A 16,171-nucleotide genomic window follows, 5' to 3' on the forward strand; every position below is an offset into this window, starting at 1 on the left:
TTGCAGGCTGCAGGTTCATAGTTCCCATTGTTTTTGGTGTCTGTCCCCAGTGGCTAAAGTTGGTTCAGTGGGTTGTGTAGGCTTCCTGGTGGAGGGGACTAGTGCCTGTGTTCTGGTGGATGAGGCTGGATCTTGTCTTTCTGGTGGGCAGGTCCACGTCTGGTGGTGTGTTTTGTGGTGTCTGTGGCCTTATTATGATTTTAGGCAGCCTCTCTGCTAATGGGTGGGGTTGTGTTCCTGTCTTGCTAGTTGTTTGGCATAGGGTGTCCAGTACTGTAGCTTGCTGGTCGTTGAGTGAAGCTGGGTGTTGGTGTTGAGATGGAGATCTCTGGGATATTTTCGCCATTTGATATTACGTGGAGCTGGGAGGTCTCTTGTGGACCAGTGTCCTGAAGTTGGCTCTCCCACGTCAGAGGCACAGCACTGACTCCTGGCTACAGCACCAAGAGCCTTTCATCCATACGGCTCAGAGCTCAAAGACTTTGAAAGACAGCTTTGGCCTCCTGGGATCACCCCCTGCTAAGCTTTGTAAGTTCCATGTTAATCAGTTTGGTTTATCCATCTGTATCTGAAGCACAGGTTCATTGCTCCTGTTCAGGAAGGTGGATGGAAACAAGAAGAGTTCATCCAAGACTTCAGATCTGTGAAGTAAGCATGTTCTTCTTGGTGAGCTGGGATTTGACTTCAGGATATCTGACTCCAATTCCACTACTCACGGACTAAAGGATGTCACCTCTCCTTGACATCGGAGACTTTAGGGAAATAGCTTTCTGACGTTGCATTCCAAGGTTTGGCCCCTGTAAAGAGGCATCCCCTGGAATCGCTCTTATTTCTGTTACAAAGAGGGACAGCCCAATGAAAGCGATGCACAGGGCAAGGTCTGAGGAAAGGGCGCAGAAGTTCTGTGTTCTCTCTGAGCAAGCCACTCTCCCCCAGCCTCCAAGTCTTCATCTGTTTGTAGATTTTTTGATGATGGCCATTCTGACTGGTGTGAGGTGATATCTCATTGCAGTTTTGATTTGCATTTCTCTCATAATTAACGATGTTGAGCATTCTTTTATGTGTTTGTTGGCAATCTGTATATCTTCTTTGGAGAAATGTCTATCTAGGTCTTCTGCCCATTTTTGGATTGGGTTGTTTGTTTTTTTTGATATCGAGCTGCATGAGCTGCTTGTAAATGTTGGAGATTAATCCTTTGTCAGTTGCTTCGTTTGCCAATATTTTCTCCCATTCTGAGGGTTGTCTTTTTGTCTTGTTTATGGTTTCCTTTGTTGTGCAAAAGCTTTTAAGTTTCATTAGGTCCCATTTGTTTATTTTTGTTTTTATTTCCATTTCTCTAGGAGGTGGCTCAAAAGGATCTTGCTGTGATTTTTGTCATAGAGTGTTCTGCTTGCTTTCCTCTAAGAGTTTTATAGTGTCTGGCCTTACATTTAGGTCTTTAATCCATTTTGAGTTTATTTTTGTGTATGGTGTTAGGAGGTGTTCTAATTTCATTCTTTTACATGTAGCTGTCCAGTTTTCTCAGCACCACTTATTGAAGAGGCTATCTTTTCTCCATTGTATATTCTTGCCTCCTTTATCAAAAATAAGGTGACCATATGTGCGTGGGTTTATCTCTGGGCTTTCTATCCTGTTCCATTGATCTATATTTCTGTTTTTGTGTTGGTACCATACTGTCTTGATTACTGTAGATTTCTGGTATAGTTTGAAGTCAGGAAGCCTGATTTCTCCAGCTCCGTTTTTCCTTCTCAAGATTGCTTTGGCTCTTTGGGGTCTTTTGAGTTTCTGTACAAATTGTGAAATTTTTTCTTCTAATTCTGTGAAAAATGCCATTGGTAGTTTGATAGGGATTGCATTGAGTCTGTAGATTGCTTGGGGTAGTATAGTCATTTTCACAATGTTGATCCTTCCCATCCAAGAACACAGTATATCTCTCCATCTGTTTATATCATCTTTAATTTCTTTCATCAGTGTCTTATAGTTTTCTTCATGCAGGTCTTTTGTCTCCTTAAGTAGGTTTATTCCTAGCTATTTTATTCTTTTTGTTGCAATGGTAAATGGGAGTGTTTCCTTAATTTCTCTTTTGTATTTTTCATCATTAGTGTATAGGAATGCAAGAGATTTCTGTGTAATAATTTTGTATCCTGCTACTTTATGAAATTCATTGATTAGCTCTAGTAGTTTTCTGGTATCATCTTTAGGATTCTTTATGTATAGTATCATGTCATCTGCAAGCAGTGACAGCTTCACTTCTTTTCCAATTTGGATTCCTTTTATTTATTTTTCTTCTCTGATTGCTGTGGCTAAAACTTCCAAAACTATGTTGAATATTAGTGGTGAGAGTGGACAGCCTTGTCTTGTTCCTGATCTTAGAGGAAATGGTTTCAGCTTTTCACCACTGAGAATGATGTTGGCTGTAGGTTTGTTATATATGGCCTGTATTATGTTGACGTAAGTTCTCTCTATGCCTACTTTCTGAAGGGTTTTTATCATAAATGGGTGTTGAATTTAGTCGAAAGCTTTTTCTACATCTATTGAGATGATCATATGGTTTTTCTCCTTCAGTTTGTTAATATGGTTTACCACATTGATTGATTTACATATATTGAAGAATCCTTGCATTCCTGGGATAAACCCCACTTGATCATGGTGTATGATCCTTCTAATGTGCTGTTGGATTCTGTTTGCTAGTATTTTCTTGAGGATTTTCGCATCTGTGTTCATCAGTGACATCAGCCTGTAGTTTTCTTTCTTTGTGACATCTTTGTCTGGTTTTGGTATCAGGGTGATGGTGGCCTTGTAGAATGAGTTTGGGAGTATTCCTCCCTCTGCTATATTTTGGAAGAGTTTGAGAAGGATAGGTGTTAACTCCTTTCTAAATATTTGATAGAATTCGCCTGTTAATCCATCTGGTCCTGGACTTCTGTTTGTTGGAAGATTTTTAATTACAGTTTCAATTTCAGTGCTTGTGATCGGTCTGTTTATATTTTCTATTTCTTCCTGGTTCAGTCTCAGGAAGTTGTGCTTTTCTAAGAATTTGTCCATTTCCAGGTTGCCCATTTTATTGGCATATAGTTACTTATAGCAGTTTCTCATGATCCTTTGTATTTCTGCAGTGTCAGTTGTTACTTCTCCTTTTTCATTTCTGATTCTATTGATTTGAGTCTTCTCTGTTTTTTTCTTGATGAGTCTGGTGAATGGTTTATCAATTTTGTTTATCTTGTCAAAGAACCAGCTTTTAGTTCTATTGATCTTTGCTATTATTTCCTTCATTTCTTTTTATTTCTGATCTGATCTTTGATTTCTTTCCTTCTGCTAACTTTGAGGGTTTTTTTGTTCTTCTTTCCCTAACTGCTTTAGGTATAAGGTTAGGTTGTTTATTTGAGATGTTTCTTGTTTCTTGAGGTAGGACTGTATTGCTATAAACTTCCCTCTTAGAACTGCTCTTGCTGCATCCCATAGGTTTTGAGTCATCGTGTTTTCATTGTCATTTGTTTCTAGGTATTTTTTGATTTCCTCTTTGATTTCTTCAGTGATCTCTTGGTTATTTAGTAGTGTAGTGTTTAGCCTCCATGTGTTTGTATTTTTACAGATTTTTTCCTGTAATTGATATCTAGTCTCATAGCATTGTGGTCAGAAAAGATACCTGATACGATTTCAATTTTCTTAAATTTACCAAGGCTTGATTTGTGACCCAAGATATGATCTATCCTGGAGAATGTTCCATGAGCACTTGAGAAGAAAGTGTATTCTGTTGTTTTTGGATGGAAAGTCCTATAAATATCAATTAAGTCCATCTTGTTTAATGTATCTTTTAAAGCTTGTGTTTCCTTATTTCTTTTCATGTTGGATGATCTGTCCATTGGTGAAAGTGGGGTGTTAAAGTCCCCTACTATGAATGTGTTACTGTCGATTTCCCCTTTTACGGCTGTTAGCAGTTGCCTTATGTATTGAGGTGCTCCTATGTTGGGTGCATAAATATTTACAATTGTTATATCTTCTTCTTGGATCAATCCCGTGATCATTATGTAGTGTCCTTCTTTGTCTCTTGTAATAGTCTTTATTTTAAAGTCTATTTGTCCGATATGAGAATTGCTACTCCAGCTCTCTTTTGATTTCCATTTGCATGGAATATCTGTTTCCATCCCCTCACTTTTTTTTTTTTTGAACATCTTTATTGGAGTATAGTTGCTCTACAATGGTATGGTAGTTTCTGCTTTATAACAGAGTGAATCAGCTATACATATACATATATGCCCATATCTCCTCCCTCTTGTGTCTCCCTCCCATCCTCCCTATCCCATCTCTCTAGGTGGTCACAAAGCACCAAGCTGATCTCCCTGTGCTATGTGGCTGCTTTCCACTAGCTATCAATTTTACATTTGGTAGTGTATATATGTCCATGCCACTCTCTCACTTTGTCACAGCTTACCCTTCCCTCTCCCTGTGTCCTCAAGTCCATTCTCTACGTCTGCATCTTTATTTGTGTCCTGCCCCTTGGTTCTTCAGGACCATTTTTTTTAGATTCCATATTTATGTGTTAGCATATGGTATTTGTTTTTCTCTTTCTGACTTACTTCACTCTGTATGAGAGACTCTAGGTCTATCCACCTCACTACAAATAACTCAATTTCGTTTCTTTTTATGGCTGACTAATATTCCATTGTATATGTGTGCTACATCTTCTTTGTTTTATTTTATTTGTTTATTTAACAGCTTTATTTGGGTATAATTGCTTTACAATGGTGTGTTAGTTTCTGCTTTACAACAAAGTGAATCAGTTATACATATACATATGTTCCCATATCTCTTCTCCCTTGCATCTCCCTCCCTCCCACCCTCCCTATCCCACCCCTCCAGGTGGTCACAAAGCACCAAGCTGATCTCCCTGTGCTATGTGGCTGCTTTCCACTAGGTATCAGTTTTACATTTGGTAGTGTATATATGTCCATGCCACTCTCTCACTTTGTCACAGCTTACCCTTCCCCCTCCCTGTGTCCTCAAGTCCATTCTCTATGTCTGCATCTTTATTTGTGTTCTGTCCCTAGGTTCTTCAGAACCATTTTTTTTAGGTTCCATATATATGTGTTAGCATATGGTATTTGTTCTTCTCTTTCTGACTTACTTCACTCTGTATGAGAGACTCTAGGTCCATCCACCTCACTACAAATAACTCAATTTTGTTTCTTTTTATGGGTGAGTAATATTCCATTGTATATATGTGCCACATCTTCTTTATCCATTCGTCTGTCGATGGACACTTAGGTTGCTTCCATGTCCTGGTAATTGTAAATAGTGCTGCGATGAACGTTGTCGTCCCCTCACTTTCAGTCTGTATGTGTCCCTAGGTCTGAAGTGGGTCTCTTGTAGACAGCATATATATGGGTCTTGTTTTTGTATCCATTCAGCCAGTCTCTGACTTTTGATTGGAGCATTTAATCCATTTACATTTAAGGTAGTTATCGATATGCATGTCCCTATTACCATTTACTTAATTGTTTTGGGTTTGTTTTTGTAGGTCTTTTCCTTCTCTTGTGTTTCCTGCCTAGAGAAGTTCCTTTAGCATTTGTTGTAAAGCTGGTTTGGTGGTGCTAAATTCTCTTAGCTTTTGCTTGTCTGTAAATGTTTTAATTTCTCAGTTGAATCTGAATGTGATCCTTGCCAGGTAGAGTAATCTTGGTTGTAGGTTTTTTCCCCTTCATCACCTTAAATATGTCCTGCCACTCCCTTCTGGCTTGCAGAGTTTCTGCTGAAAGATCAGCTGTTAACCTTATGGAGATTCCCTTGTATGTTATTTGTTGCTTTTCCCTTGCTGCTTTTAATATTGTTTCTTTGTATTTAAGTTTGATAGGTTGATTAATATGTGTCTTGGCATGTTTCTCCTTGGATTTATCCTGTATGGGACTCTCTGCACTTCCTGGACTTGATTGACTATTTCCTTTCCCATATTAGGAAAATTTTCAAGTATAATCTCTTCAAATATTTTCTCGGTCCCTTTTTTTTTGTCTTCTGAGATCCCTATAATTCAAATGTTGGTGTGTTTAATGTTGGCAAGACAGATTCTTAACCACTGGACCACCAGGGAATTCCCCAGGAATGGTTTTAAAAGGCAACATTTGGGGTGAGGGTTGCAGCTTGTAGACTTCCTTCTGATTGGTTGGTGGTAAAGTGGCAGGGTGATGTTTCAGGAATCTTAATCATCAACCTTCTGGTTCCAAACAGTCTGGGGCTAAGTGCTTGTGGTCAACATGTAGTAACCATCCTCCACCTGGGTTAGAATCTTAGTTTCTGTAGAACAGTTCAATGATATGCATCTAATTGTTACATATACCCCTTGAAGAGGAGCTAGGACTCTGTTTTATAGTTGAACTATTGTTTCTTGACTGCTTTTCCTTTGTTTCTGCATTCCCTCACTTCCCTAGTTAGTAACGGCTTGAGTCTGCTCCTTGGAACTCAGGGAAGGCCTAGGAGACTAAAGTTTTTTTCTACAAGCAAGAAAGGGGGGACACAGAGGGGTTTTTGTACACAGGAGGGCCCTGCAGTGTCCTGCTTGGTTTCAATCCCCCCTTTTCTTTTATACTCCCTTGAGGGGAACAGGTATGGGAGAAGAAAGGTCATGAAGTTTTGGATAGAGATGTTAATCATAGATTCAGCAGAGGAACTCAGTTTTAGTGGGACTCAGTTTCAGTACTTAATAGAAATTATTTTCTTCTTCAGGGTATAAATCTCAGTGGGGGTCAGAAGCAGCGGATCAGCCTGGCCAGAGCTACCTATCAAAATTCAGACATCTATATTCTGGATGACCCCTTATCTGCTGTGGATGCTCATGTGGGAAAACATATTTTTAATAAGGTCTTGGGTCCCAGTGGCCTGTTGAAAGGCAAGGTGAGAAATTATTTAAAGTGATGAAGACGTGAGGAGGGGAACACATCTCCTAGGACTGCTGGGTACTGAAGCAGATTTCCTTATTTACCTTCCCCCTGGGCTGCTGAGGAGATACAGTGTCAGACTGGTCTCCCAGGAGATGATTTGGTGAGGGCTCCCATCTTGAGATCATAGCTTATGTGGGAACTGGCTAATTTGAGCCTTATTCTCTGGCTCCAACATTGAGCCTTTTAGGATGATTAATTATGATAAAAAGTCCTTTGAGATCTGTGGTATAATAAGAACTATATTTGGTCTTTTTCACTAGGTCCTGGCACAGAGCTCCTAACCCTTAGAATTTCCTGAGTGATACTAAGAATGTCTTTTGTTATTCACAATGAGCCCCTTTAGATCACACCTGAGTTTATGCTAATGAGTGACTTATGGAGGGGCCCCTAGATAGCCTCTGGACGAGGCCGTTCCTCAGAAAGACCAAGTGATGGGAGGATTGGAACTTTCAGCCCCACATGCCAATTTCTGGGGAGAGGAGGATGGGCTGGAGATTGTGTTATAAAAATTCTTGTATAAGGAGATTCAGAGAGCTTCTAGATTGCTGAGAACATTAAGGTGCTGGGAAGGTGGCACACCTGGTGAGAGATGGAAATTCTGCACAAGCACCCCACCCCCGAAACCTTACCCTATGCATCTCTTCCATTTCACTGTTCCTGAGTTGTATCCTTTGTAATAAACTGGTAAACAGTAAGTAAAGTATTTTCCTGGCATCTATGAGCCATTCTGGCAAATTATCAGACCTGAGGAGGGGGCCATGGAAATCCTCAATTTATAGCTAGTTGGTCAGAAGTTTGGGTGGGATCCAAGACTTTCGGCTAGCATTAGAAGTCAGGGCAGTCTTGTGGGCTCTGGGTAGCTGTGGGTTTCTGGGTAGCTGGTGTCAGAATTGAACTGTTGGACACTCAGAATTGGTTGCTGTCAGAAAACATGCCAGAGGACCCAACAATTTACCTTACTGGGACACAGGTCATCCTGCAGGTATTAGAGCTCTACTCTAAGAAGGCACTTTCCTGGAACTCTTGCAGGATGTAGGAGCACTATGCCTGGAAAGGATGACTCAATCTGAATATAGAAATAAGCCTATATGTTTTGGGTATTCATTATGTCGCAGGCCTGTGCCAAGCACTTTTATTGCATTGTCTCATTTGATTCTTGCAATGCCCCTGTGAGATAGTACAGATAAAGTGGCCAGAGCAAGTCACTGGAGCTGGTCATAGGCTTTCCTTACCATAGGCAAGTTAGCACAGTAGGCTGAATGGGAGAGGGGCTGACAGAGCCCAGCGCCCCTTGAGGGTTTGAGTATGCTTCTCACCAGTAGCAAGTCTAGTGTGAGGGCTGTCAGCACTCCATCTGTGTTTGGCCTTTTCCCTTCAAGGTTTTTTGAATGCTGCCAGTCAGAGGGTGGCAGGGTTGACTGGGCTGCTGTCCCACTGAGGCCTTTTGCCTCTCTCTTGGATCAGTGAGTCCACAGGAACTCACTCTCCCTCCTATGCCTGGTCCTGACTTCTGTCCGTAAGGCTAATTGGCTCCATTCATTCATGAACTGAATACCCACCCTGGGCCTGGTTCATTGCAAAGACTGGGCGCACTGATGAAAAGGTCTCATCCCTGCTCTCAAGTAACTTACAATCGAATTGGCAGACAAACCAAAAAGCAAGCAACAATATTATAATACAAGAATCATTTTTAATGGCAGAATATACAAACTACCGTGGAAACACTGGAGGAATACCCAATTCTTGCCTGGGGATTCAGGAAAGGCTACCAGAAGAGCTGGCTTTGAGCTGAGACTCAAAGGATGAGCATCTCCCAAGTCTTCCTGATAATAGCAACCTAGTGTCTGTGGGGCTGTGAAGTAGAGAGCAGAGGCAGTGGGCTTGGGCTGTCTCTCTAGAGGCCCATCTCAACCCCCTGGACCCTATCTGAGTCTCATTACTGATCTGTGAGTGTTTATCTTTCTTTGAGTGGAATCCCTGTTTCAGTAGTCAATGTAGTCCATAAATAGACAAGAATACAAGGGATGCCAAGTCTTCCACGCCAGGCCTGGGCCAAAGACACAATTTCTTGCCCTATAATGATTCTAACATACTAAAATAATCTGGGCAGTTCCTGTTAGATCAGTTACCTGTTTAGTGAGGGGGCAGTTAGTTTTGCATGCCTCAATTATATTGATAGCCCTTGATCTCAAGTGACGTCCCTAAGCCCAACTCTTGGCTACCAGGAAGCTGGAGGAAAACGTGTACAGGGCAAACCTCATTGTCACTACAGGAAAATAACTGTGAATATATCCATGATGACAGGAGTCTCATCTTACACATGGGGTCAGGTTTTAGGATGAGGTGCTGGGAAGTAAAGAGGAAGTAAGAGATCAAGTGGTCAGGGCCACATTTTGAAGGAAAGCCCCACAGTGACTCTGTTTTTCCTTTTCCTTAGTAAGCTAAGGAACATGGTGGACACAGGGTAGTCAGCACAACTTACTATTATTTTTACAGACTCGACTCTTGGTGACACACAGCATTCACTTTCTTCCCCAAGTGGATGAGATTGTGGTTTTGGGGAATGGCATCATCGTGGAGAAGGGATCCTACAGCACTCTGTTGGCCAAGAAAGGATTGTTTGCTAAGAATCTGAAGACATTCATAAAACAGACAGGTCCTAAAGACGAGCCCACAGGTATGTAAAGAGGATTGGAACAGGATAGAACTTGGGTAGGGAAGGGGTAGAAGTAGTAAACTACCACTATTTACCTCCTGAACTGTTCAGTATCCAGTGAACTAAATTTGGAAATAAATTATCCAGAGATCCAATATCTGTTCTTTCTGTGTTTTGTGTCTCTGTAAAGAAACACAAACATAGAAACTTTATATCTCAGCCAAACTGGGGGATAATCCTGCTCATCTGGTCTCTGACATGCAATCAAAGGGCACTCTTTAGAGGATGACTGGAGATCTGGGGTGATTAGCCCTTGTGGAAGAGACACCAGTGGCACAAGGGGCCCCCTTTTAGGGAATGCCCTGCTTCTATTGACTCAAGTCACATATTCCACCCCATCTACCCAAATTCATGAGAACCACTTCCTGGACAGCTTTGTAATACCTGGTACTAATAATGTACTGCTAAACTGTTGATACGCCCTAACAAAGGGATTTGACTAATACACCAAAAGCCACTGGGTGTTCTGAACCAGAAAAAAAAATCATGGCAGTTGCATAGTCTCAGTGTGCCACAGGAATAGCCCCTACCCAATACCACTACCACTGGGGTCGCTGACTAGCCCCAGTCAGTAATGGAGCCCTGGTCTCTGGGGTCCTTCTCAAGAACCTGCCAGCAGTAGTCCTGTGCATGGTTCTGGGTATCTGCTTCAGGTAGCAGTTATCAGCAGGAGGTCAGGACTGAGAAAGCAAGATCTGGAGGGTACAGGGGCATTCCGAAAGTCAATCAGAAGAGGCAGTAACTACACAGCCTGCAAGTGGGATCACAGTCAGGCCTTGAGGTCAGGACATGTGATGGTTTAAAACCACAAGAGTCGGAAAGAAAAGCCTAAACCAAGAAGTCTGTAAGCATTGGTGGGACAGGGCGGGAACAAGGAATACGATGGTGTGGGCTATAGGGACTGGGACCCAGCCCAGGAAAGTGGGGCAGGGATTCCAGCAGAAAGGAAGGGGTCAGAGCTTTCCATCAGTCTTTATGTGCTCCAGGACAGGCCTGGAGAAAACAAAAAGTACCTGCTTGGGGACTGAAGATCTCCAGCAAAGGGTAGTGTCTGATGCTGGATGCCCCTGAGTTACTGCTCAGTCAGCCACATCACCACAACCTGGACAGTTTTCTCCTTCTAATTCTAAACTTTTTCTGATTTGATCTTCTGAGTTTCTAAGTTCTGTTTATAAACCCCCATGGGTAGACAGCCCCTTTGAAAAATCCTATCTTTTGTGTACAAAAGACAGTTTGCAAAACAGCTCATTAAACCCTTGCTCTGGGAAACATAGATAGGCCATTTCTGAGAAGTTGTATAAGCCCCACTGCCTGGCATGCTGTTGTGTCGGCTCTGGGGCTCAAGGTACAGACTACAAGATGGTAGAATAAAGGGAAGGTCAGGAGGGCAAAGGTTACCTGTATCAACATTGGCTCTGTGTATTTCTTAATTAGCTGCCATAACAAAACACTACAAATTGGGTGTCTTAAACAACAGAAATGTATTGTCTCACAGTTCTAGAGGCTAGAAGTCCAAAATCAAGGTGTCAGTAAGATTGGTTTCTTCTGAAAGCAATAGGGAAGGATCTATTCCAGGTCTTTCTCCTAGCTTCTGGTGGTTTGCTGGCATTTGTTGGCATCCTTCATATCAATCTCTGCCTTCATCTGCACATGGTGTTATACCTTACGTGCATCAGTGTCCAAATTTCCCCTTTTTACAAGGACATCAGACATATTGGATCAGGGGCCCATGCTAATGGGCCTAATAAAGATGTTCTCTATTTGGTGAGAACTTTTCTTTAGATCCTTAGACATGGTTTCCTGTTGTTCTTTGAATATATTTATCAGAGCTGATTTAAGTCTTTGGTAAGTCCAACATCTGTGCTTCCTTGAGTACAGTTTCTTTTGACTACTTTTTTCCTGTGTACAGTCCCATACTTTCCTGATTCCTTGTATGTCTCATAATTTTTGTTGAAAACTGATCTTTTTCTTTTGAACATCTTTATTGGAGTATAATTGCTTTACAATGGTGTGTTAGTTTCTGCTTTATAACAAAGTGAATCAGCTATACATATACATATATCCCCGTATGTCCTCTCTCTTGTGACTCCCTCCCACTCTCCCTATCCCATCCCTCTAGGTGGTCACAAAGCACTGAGCTGATCTCCCTGTGCTATGTGGCTGCTTCTCACTAGCTATCTATTTTACATTTGGTAGTATATATAAGTCCATGCCACTCTCTCACTTCATCCCAGCTTACCCTTCCCCCTCCCTGTGTCCTCAAGTCCATTCTCTGCGTCTGTGTCTTTATTCCTGTCCTGCCCCTACGTTCTTCACAGCCATTTTTTTCTTTTTTCTTTTAGATTCCATATATATATGTGTTAGCATACGGTATTTATTTTTCTCTTTCTGACTTACTTCACTCTGTATGACAGACTCTAGGTTCATCCACCTCACTACAAATAACTCAATTTTGTTTCTTTTTATGGCTGAGTAATATTCCATTGTATATATGTGCCACATCTTCTTTATCCATTCATGTCGATGGACACTTAGGTTGCTTCCAGGTCCTGACTATTGTAAATAGAGCTGCAATGAACACTGTGGTACGTCTCTTTTTGAATTATGGTTTTCTCAGGGTATATGCCCAGTAGTGGGATTGCTGTGTCATATGGTAGTTCTGTTTTTAGTTTTTTAAGGAAACTCTATACTGTTCTCCATAGTGGTTGTATCAGTTTACCTTCCCACCAACAGTGCAAGAGGGTTCCCTTTTCTTCACACCCTCTCCAGCATTTATTGTTTGTAGATTTTTTGATGATGGCCATTCTGACTGGTGTGAGGTGATACCTCATTGTGATTTTGATTTGTATTTCTCTAATGATTAGAGATGTTGAGCATTCTTTCATGTGTTTGTTGGCAATCTGTATATCTTCTTTGTAGAAATGTCTATCTAGGTCTTCTGCCCATTTTTGGTTTGGGTTGTTTTTTTGATACTGAGCTGCTTGTAAATGTTGGAGGTTAATCCTTTGTCAGTTGCTTCGTTTGCAAATATTTTCTCCCATTCTGAGGGTTGTCTTTTCGTCTTGTTTATGGTTTCCTTTGCTGTGCAAAAGCTTTTAAGTTTCATTAGGTCCCATTTGTTTATTTTTGTTTTTATTTCCCTTTCTCTAGGAGGTGGGTCAAAAAGGATCTTGCTGTGATTTATGTCATAGAGTGTTCTGCCTATGTTTTCCTCTAAGAGTTTTATAGTGTCTGGCCTTACATTTAGGTCTTTAATCCATTTTGAGTTTATTTTTGTGTATGGTGTTTGGAAGTGTTCTAATTCTTTTACATGTAGCTGTCCAGTTTTCTCAGCACCACTTATTGAAGAGGTTGTCTTTTCTCCATTGTATATTCTTCCCTCCTTTATCAAAAATAAGGTGACCATATGTGCGTGGGTTTATCTCTGGGCTTTCTATCCTGTTCCATTGATCTATATTTCTGTTTTTATGCCAGTACCATACTGTCTTGATTACTGAAAACCGGTCATTTTAAATAGCATAACAATTCTGGAAATATGATCTCTCTCCCCTCCATCCTCAACCAGGGTTTGCTTTTGTTGTTCCTCCTGTTTAGTTTCCTGAACTGATTCTGTTAAGTCTACTTTCTTTGTCTCATGTGGCCATAGAAGTCCCTGCTTGGTTGGCTTAGTGGTCAGATAACGATTGAACAGAGATTTCCTCAAGTGCCTGGAACCGATACGTCACTCAGCCTTTGCTGAGGGGCTCTGTGGGGATGGGGGGTGGGGGTGGACATGTCTGTTTAACATGCCAGCAGGCGATTTATAGTTCTGCCTCAGCCTTTTTTCCCCGCTTGCACAGAGTCTGAAGGTAAGCCAGAGGTAAGAGAATAGGACATTCTCAAGTCTTTCTTGGGTTGGCATGTGTGCAACCCTACATATGTGTATGACATTCTCGATTGCCAGGAATATATTGAAGATATCAAAGCTCCCTATGGATATCTTATTCCCCAGGTTTTTTTTCCTCTTAAGTTCTTGGTCAGTTTCTTCTTTGCTCCAACTGTTATCACTGCCTCAGGCAGCTGTGATGTTAAACAACTACTGCTGATTGTTAGAGCCAACTCCAAGTCAGGTTCTGTAAAGACAAGCCCTGTGAATGGAGTTTTCCAGGGAACTGCCAGACAGGTCAAATAATGACAATTCTCCAGAAGTGAGGTTTTGAGCATGCTCTGAACCCAGGCTGTTCCTTCCAGCAGCTGCTAGGCTGGTGATTTTCATGGTTACAATGAATGTGTGGCTGTTGGTTTTCTAGGCTACAGCAGATCTAAGGAGAGGGGAATAGGAATAGGGTAAATTAAACTATTACAAAACTTACTTTTCTTTCTGAGATTTAGCCATTTTTCTTAAATAAATGCTCCTTAGATTGTGGCAAGCCTTTGGTTAATTTCAAAGTTACGGAAAATTTGATTTTGACATTTTTTGGCTAGTATGCTCACTGCTTTTACAGAGGTACCAATTTCTGGAGGTCATAACTCTACCATTTTCACAGACCAAGCTGTTTTACCTTTTATTTTCAGGATATGTTTTTTAAAACGCTTTAAATTAATAAAATTTCTCAAATTATTTGAATTTCAAGCAGAACATTTTAAATTTACACTCACCTTTTTAGACATTTCTGGGGATTATGACTCTTCTGTTTGTCTACTGTAATCCTTAAAAGTTCTTTCCTGCTCCAAAGGAACTTACAAGCTTCTGGGAATATTCTTCTCCTTTTTGACCGTTTCTCTTCCAGTGGAATATTAACTCACCTCTCCTTTATCCTGGTAATTTTCAATGAGATGTCCTAATAAACAGTATTTCTGGAGTAAAAGATTCCAACCTGTGTGTACATCTGGGATCTCTTATTAAGACCAACAAGATCAGAAAAGACTTTTCTTCTTGTTCATAGGGCTATGACAGCTCTATGCAGCAATCTCCCTAACCTTTGATTTGTCTCCTAGTCAATGAGGACAGTGAAGAAGATGACTATGGGCTGATGCCCAGTGTGGAGGAAATCCCTGAAGATGTGGCCTCCTTGTCCATGAAAAGAGAGAACAGTCTTCGTCGAACATTTAGTCGCAGGTTGGTCATATATTCAGCTGGCATCCCCCATCACTTCCATAGTTCCACCTGATCATTCTCTTTTTCTCTGTGGACTTTTTCTGAGTGTCCACATGGACGCTCCCAGCTCTTTTGTTTCTGTGCATGTGGAGGAGGGTTGGGGTGGTGTTTCCCCCATGACCATCTGCTCTGAAATGCACTTTGATGTGAGCAGAGCTACTGTGACACCTGCTTGCAAGAAGACCCTTGGGATGCATCTACATGCTCAGGAAAGCTTCCCCTCTCAATCTCTCAGTTCTAGGTCCAGTAGCAGGCGTCTGAAGCCCTTAAAAGACTTGAAAACTCGGAATGTGAATATCCTGAAGGAGGAGGAAGAACCAGTGAAAGGGCAAAAACTAATTAAGAAGGAATTCATACAAACTGGAAAGGTAAACACCACAGTAAAAAGTACCATTAGAGGTGATATAAGGCTTGGGATTTGAACATTTTTAAGTTTGATGACTTGAATACATATCTACAGAGGGATATGTCTTGTGTGCTTTGCCAGTCTTTAAATTTATCATTGAAATGTTAGCAGAGGCTCTGGGCTTTTTATCAAATTGTATTTCCATGAAGAATGACATGTTCCCTGTGAATATCCTCATACTACACTTCATGAGTGTTTGATTCCATTCTGATAATGTGGTAAAAACAAAAATGCTTTGAGATGCAATTCTGGGAGCCAGAGAACACCAATATATCAAGCTCATAGCACACAATTCAAGTTAATAAAACTTAAAACCAAGCTCTTAAATTTAAGATCTTAACTTAAACATTAATAAAACAGATAAATAATAAAACAGGTATAGCCTTATCTGTCCCACTCTGTTTTTATATCTTTTCCTCTTAATTGCATCTAGAAGCTCATTAATAATCTGATGGTTATTTACCCTGCATTATATTTCAGCATTGATTATTATCATCCTGGCCCAGTACAGAAATGTGATCACAGACTACCAAATTTTGCCACCGGCTCTCTGCTTTCCAAAGGACTGTACTCCCCCTATGATTGGTATTCTAGGTAATTCCTCACCAAAAGCCGCTAGGAACTCTACTAATATTGAGGTGGGGGCTTTGCAGGTGAAGTTCTCCATCTACCTGAAATACCTACAAGCAATAGGATGGTGTTCGATATTCTTCATTATCTTTGGGTTTGTGCTCCATTCCGTGTCTTTTATTGGATCGAACCTCTGGCTCAGTGCTTGGACCCGTGACTCTAAAACCTTCAATAGCACCAACTATCCAGCCTCTCAGAGGGACCTGAGAGTTGGTGTCTATGGAGCTCTGGGATTAGCACAAGGTATGTGTGACGGCTACGGCAGCCATCTCTGAGACACTCTGTCAGGTCCACGTCCTTTGCCTGGACTCATAAAAAATTTGCTATTATGTCCTGCACAAGTCTTCAGG

The 16,171-nt window shown here is 41.1% G+C and overlaps 1 protein-coding gene across 1 annotated transcript in view; it reads left to right on the forward strand.

Moving 5' to 3' along the window:
- The window catches only part of ABCC2 (ATP binding cassette subfamily C member 2), an 80,938-nt gene that overhangs the window by 49,885 nt on the left and 14,882 nt on the right, over positions 1 to 16,171 (forward strand). The window contains exons 18-22 of the mRNA XM_089898026.1: positions 6,718 to 6,885; positions 9,429 to 9,609; positions 14,626 to 14,746; positions 15,021 to 15,153; positions 15,845 to 16,064. Coding sequence (XP_089754152.1) covers positions 6,718 to 6,885; positions 9,429 to 9,609; positions 14,626 to 14,746; positions 15,021 to 15,153; positions 15,845 to 16,064 — 823 coding nt within the window. The remainder of the gene's footprint in view (positions 1 to 6,717; positions 6,886 to 9,428; positions 9,610 to 14,625; positions 14,747 to 15,020; positions 15,154 to 15,844; positions 16,065 to 16,171) is intronic.

This window comes from Delphinapterus leucas, chromosome 16 (assembly GCF_059928025.1).
Source record: "Delphinapterus leucas isolate spDelLeu-1000000601 "Yukka" chromosome 16, BTC_Dleu_Yukka2, whole genome shotgun sequence".
NCBI classification, from domain to species: Eukaryota; Metazoa; Chordata; class Mammalia; order Artiodactyla; family Monodontidae; genus Delphinapterus; species Delphinapterus leucas.